The sequence below is a fragment of the Budorcas taxicolor genome, unplaced genomic scaffold (genome assembly GCF_023091745.1).
Source record: "Budorcas taxicolor isolate Tak-1 unplaced genomic scaffold, Takin1.1 scaffold329, whole genome shotgun sequence".
NCBI classification, from domain to species: Eukaryota; Metazoa; Chordata; class Mammalia; order Artiodactyla; family Bovidae; genus Budorcas; species Budorcas taxicolor.
The window spans coordinates 48233-71913 of NW_026292094.1; the positions used below are offsets into that span (position 1 = coordinate 48233).

Sequence of the window (23681 nt, forward strand, 5' to 3'; positions counted from 1 at the left end):
CTTTTTGTAAAGACTTTTTATTGGAACATAGCCACTTTGATTCCTATTTTTTGTCTGTAACTTTTCTCACTGCAGTGGCAAAGTTGAGGAGTTGGACATTGTAACAGAGGTGTCACATAACCTGCAGAGGCTGAGGTATTTACTCTCTTATCTTTTCAAGAAGTATTTGCTGATCCCAGGTTTAGTGTACTAGCTTATTTCCAAATTTAAATCTGTTATTTTAATTTTTAAAAATGTGCAGACATATTTTGAAATAAACATTTTGTATGGTCATGTATGTCCTGAAGGAGCCAAACATTTACTTTCTTTGGTACATCATCAGATGTGGGCCCTGTCTCCAACTGTGTTTGCACTTCTGAGTAAGAATCTGATGATTGTGCATGGCGACCTGGCTGTTCATTTCCCTGCCATTCAGTATGCAGTGCTCTACACATTGTATTCTCATTGTACCAGGTAATGTATTTATATATACTTCTTAAGAATTGTCTGTTTAAAAAAAAAAAGAATGTTTGTTTTTTAAAGGGAAGATGGACTCTTTAGAGTATACAATGTGAAAAAAATGTGTTGATTTAACTTTGGAGTTGCTTTTTTTTTTTTTAATGAGAGATGACAAGGTGATCCAAATTTTGTCTTCTAGGCATGACCACTTTATATCTAGTAGTCTTAGTTCCTCATCCCCGTCCTTGTTTGATGGTGCCGTTATTAGTACTGTAACTACAGCTACAAAAAAACATTTCTCAATTATCTTAAATCTCCTGGGAATATTGCTTAAGAAAGATAATCTTAACCAGGACACAAGGTAATTAACATTTTATAATGTTTCTAGCTTTTGGTTGATTTGAGAAAAAGAAATGAAGACTATCATTTGGGATAGAGCAGCAGCTTCTTCATTACGAAACACTTTAAATTTTGTTTCATTATTTAGTCTAGCATTTCTTGTTTCCTGAAACAATTACATGAAACTTTTCCTTCCTACAATATTTTATAGATGAATGTATTTATAGAGATTTTAGAATTTTTTTGCTATAATTTATGCTAGTTTGGGGAGATTTTCTTAAAAGACAGTTTTGTCAGAGGAATTTCTGTAGTTTTAATATTTGTTTCTTATTTCTCGAAGTATTAAAAAAAAACCAAAATAATTAATGTAAAAAGAATAGACTTTCCAAGTTGTTTTTCTGTTTTTAGTTTTTATTAATGTGAAATCAACTGTGTATTTTATGTTTCAGGAAACTGTTAATGACCTGGGCTTTGGAAGTGGCTGTTTTAATGAAGAAGTCTGAAACATATGCACCTTTATTCTCTCTTCCATCTTTCCATAAATTTTGCAAAGGCCTTTTAGCCAACAGTAAGATTCTGTGATTATTTAATTTTTGTTAATCAGTGCTTAAAAGAGATCTTTGATAATGAGAGAAAGATAGTCACTTGAGTGCCTTTCATGAGCGGAAATGTCTCATCCCCATTTTAATGACAAAGGTGTAATCTGTCTTAATTTTTTTGCCAGTGTTAATATGTGAAAAAAAGTTGTTTTAAAGTGATTGTTAACAATTTTTAAGCTTATGTGATTGTTTATACATTCCATGTACTTTTAAAATTTCCTTCAGAGAAAGGTTTGGGTGAAGACTAGTCACCCTAAGTAGATTTTTGTTGAGTGTTATCATTTTCCCAAATGTTACTACTGCCAGTGAGAGAGGGTTCCGGGCAGGAACAACCCCTCATCCATGGTAGTCACTCACTGTTTATTGAAGTGAATGTGTTCAGATATTTATGAGGTACTGGCATATAATTTCTTCTGGCAAGGTGAAAGTGTCTTTAAATTTTTAACAGCTCTTGTTGAAGATGTGAGTATCTGTCTGCAAGCATGCAGCAGTCTACATGCACTGTCCTCTTCCTTACCAGATGATCTTTTACAGAGGTATGGATTAAATTAGATCCACTCTTTTGACCCTGGCCCTAATAACTTAGAAATATTGCCACACTTGTATTATCTATTTCATTTTTTTTGTAGGTGTGTTGATGTTTGCCGTGTTCAGCTAGTCCATAGTGGAACTCGTATTCGACAAGCATTTGGAAAGCTATTGAAGTCAATCCCTTTAGATGTTGTCTTGAGGTATAACAATTGTATCAATACAAAGACATCCCACAGTTTTGTTTAGCAAAAGACAAATTGTCTCTTGGTGAATCAGTATCACATCTTTTGTGGTACTTCTCAATGTTTGAAGGGATGGCAAAGGATCAAATCTTTCAGGTCTAGAAGAAAATAACAAAAATTTGTAATTTTTATAAAGCTTATGATGATTGCTACAGAATAATACTTAAAGTGCCAAAATGTGTTTCTCAGTAGTTATTTGTAAAACTAAATTGCATTCTTGTATAGTTTTTAATTGGGTTAATTTTGGTGATTTAAGAACTTTAAATTTCAAAATTGTAGTAACCTTTATTTTTAATGTCTTAATTTTATCCGTTTTTACTGTCAGATTTAGTTAACAAGGAAGTATTTCATTTACAGCAGGAGGTAACCTTTTAACTAAAGGATTTTGTATGACAGTGACTTTATTTTCTGTCTACAGCAATAACAATCACACAGAAATTCAAGAAATTTCTTTAGCTTTAAGAAGTCACATGAGTAAAGCACCAAGTAACACATTCCACCCGCAAGATTTCTCTGATGTTATTAGTTTTATTTTGTATGGAAACTCTCATAGAATAGGGTAAGACCTTTCTTTGACTCTTTCATCTGGGAAAAGTACTTTAAATATATTTGAATATCTTAACCCTGTGCCCAGTTTAGAGGAGAAAATACATCAGCGGTGGCAGAATAGAAAGTAATATTCTTTCCAATTGAGTTGTTCTAAGTTTTCAATAGTAGGAGGAATTGGTTTGAAGATGGCACCTGAAGAGATAAAAATGAGCTTTACAATTGATAGTAAAGGTGAAATGTGGTTGATGTAATTGATGTGTCCTAGTCATCAGTGCTTTGGGGAGGGGCCTGAGGGTGCAGACATTCTGGAGACTTGCAGTGAGTATTTTATCCTGGTGGCCAAACTGTCATGAGCTTTTTACCCTAATAATCTGTCTACACTACACCCTACTCTTATTTCAGCCATGAAAGACCTTAAAATGAGAGGTGGGAATATAATGCTTCCCAGTTTTATAGGTTTGCCTTTTTGAAGTAGGGGAAAAGTCCCATATTCCCATTTCCCTTGCAGTTTGTTTTTTGTTACTGTCTGTTTTTTCTTCAAATGAAGTTGTCATTAAATATGAAACTACTTTTTCCAGGAAGGACAATTGGTTAGAAAGATTGTTCTATAGCTGCCAGAGACTGGATAAACGTGACCAATCAACGATTCCCCGCAATCTTCTAAAGACAGATGCTGTCCTCTGGCAGTGGGCTATTTGGGAAGCAGCGCAGTTCACTGTCCTTTCTAAGCTGAGGACCCCACTCGGCAGAGCTCAGGATACTTTCCAAACAATTGAAGGTAATTGACTCTGCACTGTTTCAGACTTTGCAATATAAATACTTTCAAGCTTGCATTACGAAATAATGGATTTTTTTTATCTTCATTAAAACAGAACATTGAGAGTACACAATTTTTTCCTTTAGTACTTTATCAGTTAATCTAGATATGTTTGTTTGAATAAGCTTTTATTAAATAATTGTGTCGTGTGTGTTTGTTCACAAAGTTGCTAGCAAATTTGGAAAACTCAGTAGTGGCCACAGGACTGGAAAAGGTCAGTTTTTATTCCAGTTCCAAAGAAAGGCAATGCCAGAGAATGCTCAAACTACCGCACAATTGCACTCATCTCACGCTAGCAAAGTGATGTTCAAAATTCGGCAAGCCAGGCTTCAACAGTATGTGAACCGTGAACTTCTAGATGTTCAAACTGGATTTAGAAAAGGGAGAGGAACCAGAGATCAAATTGCCAATGTCCGTTGGATCACTGAAAAAGCAAGAGAGTTCTAGAATAACATATACTTCTGTTTCATTGACTACGCCAAAGCCTTTGACTGTGTGGATCAAAACAAACAGTGGAAAATTCTTCAAGAGATGGAAACACCTGCGCTGCCTCCTGAGAAATCTGTATTCAGGTCAAGAAGCAACAGTTAGGACTGGACATGGAACAACAGACTGGTTCCAAATCGGGAAAGGAGTACGTCAAGGCTGTTGTATATTGTCCCCTGCTTATTTAACTTATATGCAGAGTATATCCTGAGAAATGCTGGACTGGATGAAGCACAAGCTGGAATCAAGATTGCCAGGAAAAATATCAATAACCTCAGATATGCAGATGACACCACTGTAATGGCAGAAAGTGAAGAAGAACTAAAGAGCCTGTTGACGAAAGTGAAAGAGGAGAGTGAAAAAGTTGGCTTAAAGCTCAACATTCAGAAAACTATGATGGCATCCGGTCCTATCACTTCGTGGCAAATGGATCGGGAAACAGTGGAAGCAGTGTCAGACTTTATTTTGGGGGGCTCCAAAATCACTGCAGATGGTGACTGCAGCCATGAAATTAAAAGACGCTTGCTCCTTGGACAGCAAGGAGATCCAACCAGTCTATCCTAAAGGAAATCAGTCCCGAATATTCTTTGGAAAGAATAATGTTGAAGCCGAAACTCTAATATGTTGACTACTTGATGCAAAGAACTGACTTATTTGAAAAGACCCTGATGCTGGGAAAGATTGAAGGCGGGAGGAGAAGTGGGTGACAGAGGATGAGATGCTTGGATGGCATCACTGCCTTAATGGATATGAGTTTGAGTAAACTCTGAGAGTTGGTATGGACAGGGAGGCCTGGTGTGCTGCAGTCCATGGGTTCACAAAGAGTTGGACAGGACTGAGTGACTGAACTGAACTGAAATAATTGTATCGTATGTGTTTGTTCACAAACTTAGGGGATTTGTGTGGAGAAGACATTTTTTTCTTCTAAAAATGATAAGATCTTGTTGGGAGTTTTGTTTTTAAGTGACGGATATGCAGAGGATACTTGCTAAATGTGAATTTGTGAAATTATCTCCAATAACTTCTAGAATCTTTGAAGACTCCTTTTAAATGTGGAATGTTGTCTTTGGTTGTAGGTATTATTAGAAGTCTTGCAGCTCACACATTAAACCCTGATCAAGATGTTAGTCAGTGGACAACTGCAGACAATGACGAAGGCCACAGTAGCAACCAGCTTAGACTTGTGCTGCTTCTGCAGTATCTGGAAAACCTGGAGAAGTTAATGTATAATGCATATGAAGGATGTGCCAATGCATTAACGTCGCCTCCCAAGGTTGGTTTCAGTGGGCTGGATGTTGATTTACAGCAGTTTTGTGGTCAAACCTAGCAGTGTGGGCAGAGCTGAAATCACAGTAGACCTGTGTATATGCTTTATGTGTATTTCAGACAGTTCTGCCTGTAATTTGAACCAGTCCTGAGCTCTTCTTTCTCTTCTAAAGGTCATTAGGACTTTTTTCTATACCAATCGCCAAACTTGTCAAGACTGGCTGACTCGAATCCGACTCTCCATCATGAGGGTTGGATTGTTGGCAGGCCAGCCTGCTGTGACAGTGAGACATGGCTTCGATTTGCTTACAGAAATGAAGACAAATCCGTCTCAGGTAAAGTGGTGTGTGTGGAGTTAGTTAAATCTGTTAATAGAAAAACTTGGGGATAATTCCTTTGCTATGATCTAATCTATGGATAGGCGCTTCCCAGGTGGTACTGGTGGTAAAGAATCTGCCTGCCAGTGCAGGAGATGCAAGAGACTGGGGTTTGATCCCTGGGTTGGAAAGATCCCCTGGAGTAGGAAATCGCAACCCACTCCAGTATTCTTTCCTGGGAAATCCCATGGACAGAGGAGTCGGGCTCCAGTCCATGGGGCTGCAAAGAGTCAGATGCGACTGAGCACACAGTCTGTGGATAAAATGAGTTAAAGGTTCCATTGATTTTTAAAGCTTTTCATTCAATATTTTTATACAAGCAGTAACTTCCAAAGTTGCCTATGTTTTTTACTTAGAATATGTGAAAATATTCATTACTTACGCTTAAAGATTGGAACTTCTAAGAAATTCATGTATATAAGAAAACTTTTATAATCCCTTGTAATGATTATATAGTATATAGGAAAGTATGATTTATGATATATGTAAAAATATAATATTGATACAATTATAATATGTGGGAAAAGTGCTGACTTGTAGGTGGGGTTACTAAATAAATAGAATCCAAAAATTGCAAATGTTTACTAGTTAATAGGCAATATGCAAAAACATAAAATTAGGCATTCTTTGATTCATGGTTATTTAAATTTTTGCTTTGTATTTACTTCCTGTATTACTCCTAAAGATGCCACAGCTGAAATGGTAAAGTTTTTTTTTAATTTTATAAAGATTAACACCCAAGTGCTATTTATTACAGTCCATCAGCACCCCCTCCCCCTCGTATCTACAGTATACATAACATTTAAGGAAATTCTAAAAATCTAATTTCATCATTGTAAAAGGAATTGTTAAATATATTTGACTTTAAATAGGCTTTAGATTGTGATCAATAGTTGTAAATTTAGTAGAGATTTGAATTTTGAAGGTATTGACGTCTTTGATTTTTTTTGAATGGCCACTTTCAGGGAAATGAATTGGAAGTAACTATCATGATGGTGGTAGAAGCGTTGTGTGAACTTCATTGTCCTGAAGCTATACAGGGAATTGCTGTCTGGTCATCTTCGGTTGTTGGAAAAAATCTTCTCTGGATTAATTCAGTGGCCCAACAGGCTGAAGGGAGGTAAGTTGGAAGGAAATGGGTGATAGGAGTAAGCTTTTTTGTGTTATTGGCTGACTCTAATTAAATGTTAATTACATTTAATGTTGATTCTTAATTGATAACTTTTCATATCAGAATCTGATACAAATTCCCCTTTATGGCCAGAGTTCTCACTCATTAGCTCTAAACTAACTCGATTCCTGTAGGCAAACTCTTTGCATGCCTTGGATTCCTCTGTATATGTTTAAGTGAGTTTTATCAAATATGGAAAATGTAGGGAAAATAAAAGAAGGGTTTATAATTCCATCTCTTAGTGGTAACTCTTTTGTTGTACATGCCTTTCTATTTCTTTTTCTTTTATATCCAGTTTTCTATACTCTTTTCTCAGAAATAGCAATGTTTCTGCTGGTCACATGATTTTGCTTTTTCTACTCAGCAGTATTTAAAAAAAATATATTTTGTCCTGTTAAATTTTCTACAGTGTGATTTTTAACAACACAGTTTTTTTTTGTTTTTGAGTGCACCCTAATTTAACATTCCTTATTGTTGGACAGCAAAATTATTTGGGGTTTTCTTTTTACTAATCTTAATGCACCATGGCACTTAATTCTTTGCTCATGTTTGTGATTGTTTTCTTAGAATGCATTCCTGAAAGTTGATTTACTATTAATAGAAGAAAGGCTACAGACCATTAGGCTTATGATATATACTATTTCTAATTTACCCTACGTAAAAGATGGTTCCAACTTGTATCCCTAACAATAAAAATAACCTTTTCCCTTCTCCTTTGTGTATATAGAGGGCCACTGAGAAACAAGAACTCTGCCATCATATTAATGAAAATGCTTGTTTTAGTATAAATTTCTTTATTACTAATTAATAGTAGAGGTTTCCCCGTATGTTACTGACCATTTGTGATTATTGAAAACATAGATGATGTCTTTATGGCTTCTTGGTTTTTTGGTTACTGATCTGTGAGATTTTATTGTACACCAGGATTATTGATGCTGTCTATCTTCTTGATCAGTAATTTGTTTTTAATAGTCATTTTGGGTTTTTTTTTGTTTTTGTTTTGATGCCCAAAAGTTTCAAATTATGGTGTCATTAGATCTGTTAACTTTCATGTGTTTTAGTGTTTATTTTTCTATTGAGTCTCTGCATACATTGAGATCAGATACTTACCGATATTTTCTGTTTATACCTTCTCTTTTCATAAATATTTAATGATCTTTGGATTTATTTTCACTTTTTTGTGAGTAAGAAGTCTAATTTTGTGCCTGCTCAGGCCCACACGAAATAATCAACTTATTGTCTCCACTCAATTTATTGAATAACTCATTCTTTCCAGTGTTTTTAGAAATGAAATATGTGAATAATTAACAAATAAGACTGTGTGAACTTGTGTTGAAGGTTTGAAAAGGCCTCTGTGGAGTACCAGGAGCACCTGTGTGCCATGACAGGTGTCGATTGCTGCATCTCCAGCTTCGACAAATCCGTTCTCACATTGGCTAATACTGGGCGTAATAGTGCCAGCCCCAAGCATTCTTTGAATGGTGAGCATTCCAAGTTTAAACAAACAGTTGTGGTCAAATAATTTGTACTCATGATCTTACTATACATTTTTAGATATCTCTGCTCTTTGAAATATTTATAACTGCTTTGGATCTCTCTTGCTGTCTCTTTATTTTATGAAATGTTTTCACTTAGGTGAATCCAGAAAAATGGTGCTGTCCAAACCAACTGATTGTTCTCCTGAGGTTATAAATTATTTGGGAAATAAAGCATGTGAGTGCTACATTTCAATTGCTGATTGGGCTGCTGTACAGGAGTGGCAGAATGCTATCCATGAGTTGAAAAAGAGTACCAGTAGTACTTCTCTCAACCTAAAGGCTGATTTCAACTACATAAAGTAAGGATTTCTTTTCAGTTACGAATTACACTTAACCATCAAAAAAATTTCAGTAACTTTATTTAAAGTCTTATTTTATGGCAGAAGAATATTAAAATTGTTTATATTATGACAAGATGCTTGTAGTTCTAATGATACTGCCATTCTTAAAATGACTACAGTGAGAAACCAACATAGAGGTGAGGAGCATATTCATGCAATGGGAAAACATATTTGTATGTTGAGGTAGTCATTTGGGATTGATTCTCAGAACCTGTTCTAAAATCTTAATGAAATAAAGAAATTTGTCACTGCTTTAGAAAGGATAATACTTGATGGCATTATTTCTAAATTGAAAGTGAAAGTGAAGTCACTCAGTCGTGTCCGACTCTTTGCGACCCCATGGACTGTAGCCTGTTAGGCTCCTCCGTCCATGGGATTTTCCAGGCAAGAGTGCTGGAGTGGATTGTCATTTTCTTCTCCAGGGTATCTTCCCAACCCAGGAATTGAACCCAGGTCTCCCGCATCGCAGGCAGACGCTTTACTGTCTGAGCCATCAGAGAAGCCCCGTTTCTAAATTAGGTGTGCCTATATCAAAAACATTTTTTTAAGAAGGACAGAGTTTATGACATTTGTAAATTAAACTCCCTTTCTTATTTTCTTCTTTTTCCTTTTATTCCTTTGACCATTTATTAATATCTTAATTTGAAATTTGAGTACAAGCTGTGTCCCAGACCCTGGGCTGGGATGATAAGGGTCATTAGTCTTGCCGTCAGGGAGCGCTCTAGTGAGTAAATGAGCTAGTGGGTAATTTCTCCATTGAACATATACTGAGTGCCAGCCAGTGGGGTGTAACACTGTGCAACAGACACACATTCTAATCCTTGAGGAGCTGACCTTCTAGTGAGGGGTAGACATAGGCAGACTAGGTTGGGAAAACCATCAGGATGTCATTTGAGCACAGACTTGAGGAAGCAGATCTCTTGCAAAGATGATAGACTTGGAGTATTCTGGAAATGCCTGGGAGGCCACTATGGTTGGAGTTGAGTGAATAATAAGCCATAAGGGTAGAGAAGTAAGATTTTGACTCCCAGTAAGATAGAAAATCTTAGGTGGGATTTGGAGAAGTATCTGACCTACTGGCTTTCTCTGCTAGGTTGTCAGCAGGCTGGAGGTGAAGGGCCAGGGTGGGAACATTTGGCCATTGAACTGTGGGGTGAAGGTACAGAGAGGAAAAAGATGCTATTAATTGAAGTAAGAACACAGAAGACAATGAAATTTTTTCTGAGGTGTCAGTTATTAGCTGAAAGTGCAAGGCATAGTGGGGACACAGCAAACCTGCCTTTGGAGAGGACTCAGACTCTGGGGCGGCAGAAATCAGTGTGTTGGTCAGCACACCAAGACAGTTCATTAATGCCAGGTGATTGCAGCTCACCTGAGAAGCTGGGATTCGTTAAGGTAGAAGCAGGCACAATCACTTCCAGTGCTGTATTCAGGCTGAGTTGTGAGGGAAGTGATACAGTGAGAGGGATAGGAAAAGAAGAGAGATCAGTGGAGAAGAGAGAATTGAGAAACTGTAACCCTGATGCTGGGAGGGATGGGGGGCAGGAGGAGAAGGGGACGACAGAGGATGAGTTGGCTGGATGGCATCACCGACTCGATGGACGTGAGTGAGTGAACTCCGGGAGTTGGTGATGGACGGGGAGGCCTGGCGTGCTGCGATTCATGGGGTCACAAAGAGTCGGAGACGACTGAGCGACTGAACTGAACTGAAGTCCTCTTGTTGGTTAGATAGCAGCTGTAATAGGAATGGGAATGGAGTGAAAATAGATCTGAATGTGGCAGTGGGTTGCTAGGACGATAAGGCCCTCATCCTGGCCTTGAAGCTACAGATAGACTATTGGAAAGAGTTCAGGGGTATACCATGTTCAGATCAGGTGAGGAGAAGGGAAGGAAAAATTCTTTGAAAGAAGAGGAACAGTTTCCGTAAAACAGTGGAAAAGTGAGAAAAGGAGAGAGGCCAGCAGAGAAAGAAGGTAGAACTAGGATATCAGATTGAGGCAGTAAGACAGGAGGCCTACTGGGGCTTATGCTTTAGATGAGCAGTGAGGTCAGGTAGGGGATTTAGTGGTAGCTTGGGAAGAGCTGGACGTTGAAGTTGCCCCTGCAGAGCTCTGCTGTTAGTGTTTTGGTCGGGCCCTCAAAGATAACATGCTGGAAAGAGAGGAAGGAAATGTGGAGTGTTGAGTATGCTAAACTGAGTATCTGTAGCTGTGAGTTTGTGGTTTGCACTCCAATTAAGATGGTAGTTGCATCTTCAATGGTGGCCTATGTGGAAGGAACTTCATCACAGGAATTCTGTGTAACTGCTCCCTTTTCCTATAATTTGTTCTATTTTTTTGAATGGCTCCACAGCCTGGGGAGAGTGTAATACAAGCTAACTCAGTATTTTAATTACAGATCACTAAGCAGTTTTGAATCTGGAGAATTTATTGAATGCACTGAACAATTAGAATTGTTACCAGGAGAAAATATCAGTCTACTTGCTGGAGGATCAAAAGAAAAAATAGGTATTTGAGATAATTTTAAAATTAAGTATTTTAATGAACAAATTGTTTAAAATGTTTGGCTTAGTATACTTTAGTGGAGAATCTGAAAGTTTTTGTACATTTATTAGGGCAGAGTGTGAAGCAATAGATTAGGGCTCTTCACTTTACATCTGGCAAATATAAAAGTTTAATTCAGATTAAGCAAACTAAAAAAGGCTATTGTAATGCTTAGAGATCTATCTAGCCATTTTCTTTGAAAAAGTGCAAGTAGTGTTTAAATATTTTTCTTGCTTCACATCTTAATATGGTCGATTAATTAAATTCTTTATTGTAACTAGAACATTTTAAAAAGTGTAGTACTGAAGTTAAATATTGTGAATATTTTATGTGTTAACATTGATCTGCTGAATTCATTGTTTGCCCCATTAAGTAGTAGGTTGACTTACTGATTTTTGAGTCTTTGAAAATGAACTCATTTTGGGAGGTCTGAGTTTAAAATACTTTTTTTATGCTGTTTTGTGCTTCACATAAGGTAATACCTCAGACCTCCCAAAATGCTATCAGAAATGCTTGATCATAGTGTCTGAACTTAAATATGAACTTAAACATGAAGGAGGTATTCATTGGTGATTTTTTTTTTTTTAATACTGTCAAGGTATCTTGTCATTTTTACACATTAAAAATGAATTAACTGAGTGGAACCTGTTTGATTTCTGTAGATATGAAAAAACTGCTTCCTAACATGTTAAGTCCAGATCCAAGAGAACTTCAGAAATCCATTGAAGTTCAGTTGTTAAGAAGTTCTGTTTGTTTGGCAACTGCTTTAAACCACATAGAACAAGATCAGAAGTGGCAATCTATTACTGAGTAAGTTTAATCCTAAGGAGGTAAATCTGTATTATGTGTACCATATGGTAAATGTGTGTAGTTTGGTGGGGGTGAGGCAGTCACTGGATCACTGCAGTGGTAGTCATCATAGCTTCGTTTTAGTTGTAGAAGTTGTAGGTTGTATAAATGCTGCTTGCAAATATACAGAGGTTGAAACTAAAGAACATCAAAAATTTCATATCCCCAAACACAAATATCTCAACTTGCTTATGTCATTTTACTTAAAAGCAAGCAGTTCCTTTTTCTTTCCCCACTTTGGATGCCAGTGTGGTAGCATCTTATCACACTGCTTTATCCCTTCAGTGGTTACAAGTTGGAAAATCTTTTTTGTTAATTAGCAGCAAATATTCTGTTTCAGAAATGTGGTGAAGTACCTGAAGCAAACCTCCCGCATAGCTGTGGGGCCCCTGAGACTTTCTACGCTCACGGTCTCCCAGTCTCTGCCAGTCCTAAGCACGTTACAGCTCTATTGCTCTTCTGCTTTGGAGAACACAGTTTCCAACAGACTTTCCACAGAGGTGCGTGTGTGTGCATTTTCAACCAGGATATTCTTCTGACCATTAACAGGCATTAGTGTGGACAAAAGCTATTTTTCAAGTTTTTTTAAAAAGTTTTAAAAATAACATTTGTAGCATTTTTGGACAAGCTATTAATATTAAATCCAGAAGTCTAAAATGCCATTTTCAGGCAAATTTTTGTTGGAAAACTATGTGAGGAAGATGGAACATAAGAATGGCTAGTTAGTTGCTTAATTTTTTTCTTCCTTCCTTTCCTCCTTCCCTCCTTCCTTTTTTTGCACGAGGAGTTGATTATGAAAATATATACCAGATTGTATAAATTTCAGATTTGACTGAAAAGAAGACACAGTGCCTCTTCCTTCAAACAGGATACAGTTTAACCAAAAGTGAACCCTTCCCAAGGGAAATAATCCTTGAGAATCTTTTTATGAAGTGGTTGTTTTATGTTTTTCTGTAACTTAGGTTTTGCTTTATAGAAAATAACCCTTTTTTAATTAAAATAAGACTACTTTATTGTAAATGCACTGATAAATTGGACTTAATATTCTGAAAAAAATATTTTTGCTTTTGGAAAAACAAAGGTTTTTGTCTTTTTCCCTTGTGATTAGAAGATACAGTGAAGGTAGAGGAAAGTTTAATAGATAAATCTGAAATAAATCTGAAGTAGCTGACCTGTGGGGTCATATAAGGATTCTTTTTACATTAAGTGGTTTTGACTTTTCTCTGGCAGGACTGTCTTATTCCACTCTTCAGTGAAGCTTTGCGTTCATGTAAACAGCATGATGTCAGGCCATGGATGCAGGCATTAAGATACACGATGTACCAGAGTCAGTTGTTGGAGAAAATAAAAGGTAACTAGGTTGTGTTTTTTTCAGTAGCTCTTTTGAGATACAGTTACACATTTTGAATGTGTAGTTCATCAGTTTTGACGTTTCTTCACGTGTGTAGCCACCAATACAGTCAAGATGCAGAACATTCATGTCGGCCTCAAAGGTTTCCTCATGCTTCTTCCCAGATGTTTCTCCTCCTGTCTGTCCTGTCTCGGGCAACTGCTTATTTGTTTCCCATCACTGTAGATTAGACTTGTCTTTACTAAATTTTTTAATAAATTGTACAGTACGTTCTGTGTCTGGCTTCTCTTGCTCAGCATTTTATTTTTTAAGGTTTCCTGTGTTGTATGTGTCAGTATTGCCATCCTTCCTACAGTTGAGTATATCCACTGTATGAGTTCACCATAGTTTATCTGTTGGTCCTTTCACAGATACTTGAGTTGTTGTCAAATTCAGGCTATTATGTATGAAGTTGCTATGATATTCATGTACAGGTCTTTGGTTGGGTATACATTGGCCTTTCTTTTAAATAAATACCTAGGATTGGAGTTGTTGGGTCATATGGTTTAACTTCTGAAATAGTTCAGCAGTTTCTTATAAAGTGGTTGTATTTTTTTTTTTTTAGTGGTTGTATATTTTACATTGCTTCTGACATCTATGTACTTGCAATAGTTAGTCAGTGGAGTGAATCTACAATAGTATCTCATTGTGGTTTTATTTGCATTTTCCAAATGATTAATGATATTGACCATCTTTTCATTTGTATAGTGGCCATTGTATAAGTATTCAACTCTTGCCTATTTTTAATGAAGACATATGTTCTGGATATTCAAATTCTTTTATCAGCTGTACTATACCGTGAATGCTTTCAGTTCAGTTCAGTTCAGTCGTTCAGTCATGTCTGACTCTTTGCGACCCCATGAATTGCAGCACGCCAGGCCTCCCTGTCCATCACCAACTCCTGGAGTTCACTCAGACTCACGTCCATCGAGTCCATGATGCCATCCAGCCATCTCATCCTCTGTCATCCCCTTCTCCTCCTGCCCCCAATCCCTCCCAGCATCAGAGTCTTTTCCAATGAGTCTCTTCACATGAGGTGGCCAAAGTATTGGAGTTTCAGCTTTAGCATCATTCCTTCCAAAGAAATCCCAGGGCTGATCTCCTTCAGAATGTGAATGCTTTAAATAATTCAAATGAATACAGAATTAGCGTTTGTATAAATATTTATGTCTCATTTTTAAGAAAGAAACGTCATGTTGAATGGATATTAGAAATTTCCTTTTGCTGTAAAACAGAAAAGTTGCCAGAATTCTGTAAAATTTGTCAAAAATGTGGTCGTCAGAGTTACTGAGTAAATTTGCTATTAAATTTTAAGTCAGCTAATGCTGGGATATGGACTTGTACTGCAAGGTGATTACTGGCAACTCTGATTCACCAGGACCCTCAGTGCCATATAGACCTAGTTTTGGATCATTTGCCCAACACTTGCAAATCGAGGAACCTCATGGCAAGTCATAAACTTCTGAATCACTTTGCTTAACAGTTACGGGGATTGCCCCACTCAGATTCTTGAAAGGATTGACAAGGTATATAAAAGCCTTAGCACAGAGCATGACATATAGTAGGACTACAAGTATCATCTCCTTTCTCATCCTTCCTATACTGAATAAGTTTTAAAATTGAGAAGGAAATGTCAGTAACCTAACACAGAACTTCATTCTTCCTCACATTTTTTTATTTAGCAAACCCTTATCAAAATAATGTGCTTTGTGCCAGGTACTATGCTGTAAGTTGGGATATAATGGTGAACAAGACAAGTCTGTTTTTCTGCATTCCTAGGACCAAAGGGATTCTGAAGTCTAGCAGGGAAAATTGTCATCAAGCTAGGAACAGCAACATGGTGTGCTGACTGGAGGTGCACGTACATGGTGCTTAAAATAACACAACAGGGCCACTAGTTTAATCCTGGGAATCAGAAAAGGACTTGGGGAGGAAGTAACATTTAAGCTGAGAAAGAAGGCAGACTGATTTAGTTAGAGAAAACACCATGTGTGAAGGCCACCAACAGTAATAAAAGATTCTTAGAGGACTCAGTTCTCATCTAAGGGAGAATGGGAAGAGATGAAGCTGGATGAGATTGAGATTGGAGTGGAACGTAAGCATCAGTGCCTGACAAGCCAAATTTACGAGTTAGGGAAAGGATGAAAGGGAAATTAAGTATTCAGATTTACCTTTATATAAGATCAGTTCAGTTGCAGGTTGAAGAACGAATTAGAGCAGCAGAAGTCCCTGTGAAAGGTAACCAAAATAGTGACAGTAGGGACAGAAAAAAGCTGATGTGATGTGAGGATTGACGTCTAAGATGCCTGCCAGATTCCTTCTCAGGTAGCCAGGTTGATCATGTGCCTTTACCCAAGAAAGAAAACAGGGAAGGAAGTAAGAGATTTGGAGGGTGGTGGGAAATGGATTCCATGCGACACAGGTTAAAGTGCCTTTGAAATACTCGAGTATAGGTGACTAGACTGGTAGGCAGGTGGGACTCAGATGGTGACTAGACTGGTAGGCAGGTGGGACTCAGATGGTGACTAGATTGGTAGGCAGGTGGGACTCAGATGGCAGGTCTGCGCTAGAGATAAGATTGAAGCATCGTCAGCATTTGTATGGTAATTGAAGCCACAGGAGCAGATGATATTGTCCAGGGAGAGTATGCAGAGTGAGAAGAGTAGAGAGCCTAGGCTCGACCCCAGGAGCCCCAATTACAGTGGATGGGTAGTGGATGAGAAGGAGACTGAGAAGCTGATTCTTCAGAAAGGCAGGAGTAAACTAGGAGAAAACAGCATGGTAGAAGGGCAGAGGGTACTTAGTCAAGAAGGGGGATGGTCTAGCCTTATCCTCATCCCCCACCCATTGGCCTAGGCTCTTCACTAGGTGCAGAAACTGAAAAGTTAATTTCTTAGACTGGACGATTTTTACTTTCGTCTACTCCATTGTATACATTCATTTTAACAAACAAACATTTATTGTTCATTGTGTGCCAAGCACTGTGCTAACTCCTGGGGATTTGAAGATGATGAAAAATGAGTTATCTTTGTTTAGGGAGGCAGTGGGAAAGAGAATAGCTGGGGAAGGAATTTTTGGCCATGTTTTAGTGCTCTCTGGAATTAGACCAATCTGGGACTAATAAAACATTTTCTTCTCTGCAGAACAAACAGTTCCAATTAGAAGCCATCTCATGGAATTAGGTCTAACAGCAGCAAAATTTGCTAGAAAACGGGGGAATGTGTCGCTTGCAACAAGATTGCTGGCACAGTGTAGTGAGGTTCAGCTGGGAAAGACTACCACTGCACAGGATTTAGTCCAGCACTTTAAAAAACTATCAACTCAAGGTCAAACGGATGAAAAATGGGGACCTGAACTTGACATTGAAAAAACGAAACTGCTATATACAGCAGGTTAGTAAAATAATACGTGACTATATACTAAAAATCAAGTGTATGAATGTTACTGTGTATGGTAATAGAAAAGTTGATTTTTTTTCAACTTCTGCAGAACATTTGCATCCTGAATAAGTTTTGTGTAATTGAATTATCTATATAGTTTGGTGCTTTTGATTTTGTTATTATTATAGTAAGAAATGTTTCCAGAAATCATTGATTATCACTGAATTTACAATATTACTTTACCCTGAAAGAATATCATTTGTTTACTGCTAAGAGCTGGTGTTTTGATCTTTTTATAGGCCAGTCAACACATGCAATGGAGATGTTGAGTTCCTGCGCCATCTCTTTCTGCAAGTCTGCCAAAGCTGAGCATGCTGTTGCCAAGTCAATTTTGACGTTGGCTAAATGGATCCAGGCAGAATGGAAAGAAATCTCAGGGCAGCTGAAACAGGTTTACAGAGCTCAGCAGCAGCAGAACTTCACGGGTCTTTCTACTTTGTCTAAAAATATACTCACTCTAATTGAACTACCATCTGTTAATACGATGGAGGAAGAGTATCCTCGGATAGAGAGTGAATCTACAGGTAGAATTTGTTTTAATAGCTTTAAATGTTGATTTTAGAAGTTATTTTCCCTGTTTTAAAGTTTACAGTGTTGTGTGTGGTCAGTTGTGTCTGACTCTTTGTGACCCCATGAACTGTAACCCACCTGGCTTCCCTGTCCATGGGATTTCTCACGCACGAATACTTTAGTGGGTTGCCATTTCTTATTCCAGGGGATCTTCCCAAACCAGAGATTGAACCTGCGTCTCTTGTGTGTCCTGCATTGACAGATGGGTTATAGGCTGACTATAATTTGCCATAAAAACTGTCTCTGTGAAAATTTAGTATATTATATTGCCCAGAAGTGACTCAAGCACATTTCTTTAGTATCTGACATCACGTGGAAGTCACTGAACTCAAACCTCCCAGGTCATACTTCCCAACTCTCCAGTTCATGGTGCTTTTATGGACTTAGATGTTTTTGCTGGCAGAAAGATCCTACCTGTGATATTTAAAATTCTTCCTCATACTGGGAAGAACTTAACACAGATATAGAATAGTGGCCTCTGATCCTGTTGACTGGTGAAGCACAAAAACTACAGAAAGGTTCAAGTTTCACATCCTGACACTAATGTTACTTACAGAAAGGTACACGACAAATAGAGTAGTTAATTCATTCAGTGTTTGAGTGCCTGTTATGGTAGGGACCATTATCCAGGTTTTACAGATTGAGAGATAGCTAAACGTTTTGCTAAAACATTAGAATTTTGTTCATGTTGTTCATTTTGATGTTGTGAATCCTAGAACTGTAGTTACTTAGACTAATCTATGTACTATAGGTGTCTTTATTTGTAAGGCATATAGCTTGTTATCATTATAAATCTTCATATTGGCAAGTGGCACTATTGCAGGAGATTTCTTCATTTCTAAATTGGGGATAAAAATATTATTTCATGAATCTCTCATTGAATGAAATTGTCTACTTGTCACATATTATTTTTGCCAGAATTTTTAAGCTGAATCTAATTGTGAGGAAATGGCCAGTCATATCCAAAATACAAGACACTCTATTACATATCTGACACCTGAACTGTTTGTAAAGTTCAGTGTCATGAAAAACATTGATGTGTTTTACAGGCTTACTTGAGAAGCTGAGTGATTGATTTCAACGTATTAGCCTTTCAGAAAAGCATAATGCAAATGTGTGCTTTATCAAATTATGTACCATTATAATGTTATAGGACTTACTGGCCGATAGCAAATTCCCTAGAAGGCAATGGCACTCCACTCCAGTACTCTTGCCTGGAAAATCCCATGGACAGAGGAGCCTGGTAGGCTGTAGTCCATGGGGTAGCTAAGAGTTGGACACGACTGAGCGACTTTACTTTCACACATTGGAGAAGGAATTGGCAACCCACTCCAGTGTTCTTGCCTGGAGAATCCCAGGGACAGGGGAGCCTTCTGGGCTGCCGTCTATGGGGTCGCACAGAGTCGGACACGACTGAAGCGACTTGGCAGCAGCAGCAGCAGCAGCAGCAGCAAATTCCTAAAATGTAAATGAAAATGGTGTTAGAAATTTATGAATGTGACATTGTTATTTTTTTTCCCCATCATGGCAGTACATATTGGAGTTGGGGAACCTGACTTTATCTTGGGACAGCTGTATCATCTATCTTCAGTACAGGCACCTGAAGTAGCCAAATCTTGGGCCGCATTGGCGAGTTGGGCTTACAGGTGGGGCAGGAAGGTGGTTGACAATGCCAGGTATGTATGCTAAAATGTGCAATTTATTTAGTGCATTGCAAAATAGAGATTTAGAATGTCTGCTGACATGGCGAAGCTTTGGTAGCTGAAATACTGATGATCTGTTTTATTTTTATAGTCAGGGAGAAGGTGTTCGTCTGTTGCCTAGAGAAAAATCTGAAGTTCAGAATCTGCTCCCAGACACCATAACCGAAGAAGAAAAAGAGAGAATATATGGTATTCTTGGTCAGGCTGTGTGTCGCCCAGCGGGGATTCAGGCAAGAAAAATCTGATACAGTATTTTGGGGGAAATAGTGTTCTAAATAGCATACACCTGATTAAATATTTCAGATGAAACTTTGATAAGATGAAAGTGAGTTAAAATATTTTTCTAAGAAGAATGTGATTTCTTGAGAAATCAAGTCATTTCCTTAGGGTTCTGTTTAAAAAGGTGAAGTTCTTTTTATGTAAAATAGATTTCTCTTTTCACTGCTCTTCTGATCAGATGTTAGGTTCTTATCACTAGCTTAGAAGCTTTTTAAAATATGCCCATGTCAAAGCACTACCCCACATATTGTGAATGGAATGTTTGTGTATGTGTTGGGCATAGGAAGGTTTATGTAAGTTTACTAGGTGATACTTTAATAGACAGCCATAGCTGAAAACCAGCCAACTAGATAGTCTGTATGATGTATTCCCTTCTGTCTCAAAATTCTGTTAGTTCTAAAATGTTATGTCTAATTTAGTTGTAGACTTTAGACATGTGAATTTTATTTGCTGAGCTAAAACTGTTGACTTCTTGTTCTAGACTTTGGCACATATAAGTGTCTGCCAAAGCTGGTGTTAGGTACGTGTGCAGTACTGTAGAGAGGGTCACGTAATTCTCTGCAGGCAGAATATTATATTGTAACTGAAGCATTTAAATTCCCCAAATCAAAATCTTCAATCTTTGCTAAATGCCTGTATCCTTCTTTAGCTACATTAGTAAATACATCTTAAAGAGAAGCATAGTAACATTTATTCAGCATGTACAGCACTACGAGTGGAGTATTTTGATCTTTCATAGATGAGAAGATGCTTGCATATATTAGGGAAATCATGTACCTTTCTCCTTTTTAAAATTTGTGTCCCCAAATAGCATTTTTTTGCCCTGTTTTTCTTTAGGATGAAGATATAACGCTTCAGATCACAGAAAGTGAAGATAATGAGGAAGATGACATGGTTGATGTTATCTGGCGTCAGTTAATATCAAGTTGCCCATGGCTTTCAGAACTTGATGAAAGTGCCACAGAAGGAGTTATTAAAGTGTGGAGGAAAGTTGTGGATAGAATCTTCAGCCTGTATAAACTGTCCTGTAGCGCATATTTTACTTTCCTTAAACTCAATGCTGGGCAGGTAGGTAGCACAGTATTCTGTTATGAAAGTTTATTTGAAATTTCTTTTCTAGCAGATGAAAACAGTATTCGGAATTGTTTAATTTTTTCCTCTTGTCTCTCATCCTTAGATTCCTTTAGATGAAGATGACCCTCGGCTCCATTTAAGTCACAGAGTGGAGCAGAGCACAGATGACATGATCGTGATGGCCACGTTGCGGTTGCTCAGATTGCTTGTGAAGCATGCTGGGGAGCTTCGGCAGTATCTGGAACATGGCTTGGAAACAACACCTACTGCGCCATGGAGAGGTGATGATCTAAATAAAATGTTTCAGGGAAAAGTACTTCTGGGTAGAATGTAGTAAGACAGTTGAAACATAATAGTTCCTTGGATTTCCCTGGCAGTCCAGTGGTTGAGACTCTATACTTTCACTGCAGGGGGTGTGGGTTAGATTCCTGGTTGGGGAACTGAGATCCCACGTGCTTCATGGTGTGGCCAAAAAAAGTTCCTATATGTTTACTGTTTGAATGTGTTATGAAATAGCTAAATTAGTTCAGAAGACACTGTGGACTGCTTGTTATACCACTTTCCTCCCACCTTTCAGAGAAATGGAAGGCTGAGAGGCAAAAAGCTTTTAATATACAAAAGGAATTTTGGAGAGAGTGATAAGAATGTTTCAAAAAATTTCATATCCCTTTGAAAAAATTGTCTGTGTCTGCCTTCTTTTACAGGCATTCACAGAAAATATATTTCTGTATAAAGTTTTGAATCAGGATTTTGATCATAGCTCTGTACCCTTACTAAGACTTCCCTAGTGGCTCAGATGGTAAAGCATCTGCCTGCATTGCGGGAGACCTGGGTTCGATCCCTGGGTCGGGAATATCCCTGGAGAAGGAAATGGCAATCCACTCCAGTATCCTTGCCTGGAGAATCCCATGGACAGAGGAGACTGGTAGGCTACAGTCCAGAGAGTCACAGAGTCGGACATGACTGAGCGACTTCACTCACTCACCCTTACTAAACCTGCAAATCAAGAGCTGTTGTGTATATAGTTCTTTGTTATCCCAGGGAGAAATTTGAGGCTCCTAGAACTAATGGCTGACATATATCAAGTTTTATCCTTTTGCCTCCACCATGTTGACTGTTTTTTTAAATAACTTTAAAGTATTTTTCTTCTTATCCTGAAGGAATTATTCCACAGCTTTTCTCACGCTTAAACCACCCTGAAGTGTATGTGCGCCAGAGTATTTGTAACCTCCTCTGCCGTGTGGCTCAGGATTCCCCGCATCTCATATTGTATCCTGCAATAGTGGGCACCATATCGCTTAGTAGTGAGTCACAGGCTTCAGGTAAGGAAGGTTAAAATACTGCTACTTTAAATTAATTTGCAAACACTGTTTATTAGGTAAAATTTTTTGAGCTTTATGTTCCTTAGTTGATAAGAGTTTGTGATTTTTTTTCCCAACAATAATAATAATAGTACCAATGGTAATACCATTTATTGAGTGAGTAGCTACCATGTCTGACAGTAAGATGTGTGCTTTACACTATATCTTCAGTCTCAAAATAACTCGCCAGGGCTTGGAGAAACTGAGTCACTCTCAGTTCACTGAGCTGAATTAACTGGCAGATAAGGATTGAAACCAAGTTCTGAACTCTGGCTAGGCAAACACTTTATTTGTTGAGACTCATCTATTATCATTCCCCCCATTTATCTTTTATTAGCTTATAATATTAATAAGTATGAAGCTCAACTTGTAAAAAGGTGTAATATCCATGATCCTTGGTCAACTTAGCGTACACGTGCAAGATGAGTTAAAACGAGTGCTCTGGAATCAAATACATTAGAGATGTATTCCCTAACTCAATGTATGCACATGAGAGAAACAGCCAATGTATACCTTTCTCCCATTTCATTATAGGAAATAAATTTTCCTCTGCAATTCCAACTTTACTTGGCAATATTCAAGGAGAAGAACTGCTGGTTTCTGAATGTGAGGGAGGAAGTCCTCCTGCTTCTCAAGATAGCAATAAGGATGAGCCTAAAAGTGGGCTGAATGAGGACCAAGCCATGATGCAGGACTGCTACAGCAAAATCGTTGATAAGCTGTCCTCGGCAAACCCGACTATGGTGTTACAGGTACAGAACAGCTCGTGTGTTTTAAAATTAGTTTTTATTACAACCACTCCCCTCTCCTCCCAGAAAAACCCACCTAAAAACAAAACCCCCAAAGTTGTTATGGAAATTATAGTTAAGGAGCAAAGCTTTTGAAATAATCAAAATTGGTTTTATAAACCTGTACTGATAGAGTTTCTGTAATTAGGTAATGAACAAAAGTGCATACATTTCACTTGAGATTTGCCGTGTTAGCAGAACTGTGCTGTGTAGACTTAAAGACGAGCATGTCTGGATGTGCTGTGTGTGCAGGTTCAGATGCTGGTGGCTGAGCTGCGCAGGGTCACTGTTCTCTGGGATGAGCTCTGGTTGGGAGTTCTGTTACAGCAGCACATGTATGTCCTGAGACGAATTCAGCAGTTGGAAGACGAGGTGAAGAGAGTCCAGAACAACAACACCTTACGCAAGTATGTTTTTATCAACTTATACTTCAAAAACATAGCTGCCCCTTTTTATTAATGTAAAATACGTATAAAGTTTGCCATTTTAAGCAGTTTTAAGTGTACAGTTCAGTTGCAGCAAGTACATTTGCAAGGTTGTGTCCAATTCCAGAACTTATCCATCCTCCCAAACAGCAGCTCTGTACCCATTTAATAGTACTTCCCCATCCTCCCCTAACCTCAGCCCCTGCTCACCACTTGTCTACTTTCTATCTGTATGAATTTAACTATTCTGAGGACCTTGTGTGACTGGAAACATACAGTATTTGTCATTTTGTATCTGGTTTGTTTCACTTACCATGTTTTGAAGGTTCATTCCATGTTGTAGCATGTGTCAGAATTTCCTTCCTTTTTATTGCTGAATCACATTCCATTGTATGGATGTGGGTATGTGAGCGTGTGCACTAAGTTGTATCAGTCCTGATCAACTCTTTGCGACCCTGTGGACTGTAGCCCATCAGGCTCTTCTGTCCATGGGATTCTTCAGGCAGAAATCCTGGAATGGGTTGCCATGCCCTCATCCAGGGGATCTTAATGACCCACGGATCAA

At 38.0% G+C, this 23681-nt stretch overlaps 1 protein-coding gene across 1 annotated transcript in view; it reads left to right on the forward strand.

Moving 5' to 3' along the window:
* The window catches only part of LOC128071281 (serine/threonine-protein kinase SMG1), a 99126-nt gene that overhangs the window by 42637 nt on the left and 32808 nt on the right, over positions 1–23681 (forward strand). The window contains exons 14-38 of the mRNA XM_052664171.1: positions 323–453; positions 638–799; positions 1227–1345; positions 1825–1912; positions 2006–2107; positions 2568–2708; positions 3277–3476; positions 5078–5274; positions 5441–5602; positions 6610–6764; positions 8154–8296; positions 8451–8652; positions 11092–11201; positions 11900–12047; positions 12427–12586; positions 13317–13437; positions 16620–16868; positions 17156–17440; positions 19018–19162; positions 19281–19419; positions 20306–20536; positions 20646–20823; positions 21703–21864; positions 22438–22655; positions 22944–23098. Of these exons, the coding sequence (XP_052520131.1) occupies positions 323–453; positions 638–799; positions 1227–1345; positions 1825–1912; positions 2006–2107; positions 2568–2708; positions 3277–3476; positions 5078–5274; positions 5441–5602; positions 6610–6764; positions 8154–8296; positions 8451–8652; positions 11092–11201; positions 11900–12047; positions 12427–12586; positions 13317–13437; positions 16620–16868; positions 17156–17440; positions 19018–19162; positions 19281–19419; positions 20306–20536; positions 20646–20823; positions 21703–21864; positions 22438–22655; positions 22944–23098 (4103 nt within the window). The remainder of the gene's footprint in view (positions 1–322; positions 454–637; positions 800–1226; positions 1346–1824; positions 1913–2005; positions 2108–2567; positions 2709–3276; positions 3477–5077; positions 5275–5440; positions 5603–6609; positions 6765–8153; positions 8297–8450; positions 8653–11091; positions 11202–11899; positions 12048–12426; positions 12587–13316; positions 13438–16619; positions 16869–17155; positions 17441–19017; positions 19163–19280; positions 19420–20305; positions 20537–20645; positions 20824–21702; positions 21865–22437; positions 22656–22943; positions 23099–23681) is intronic.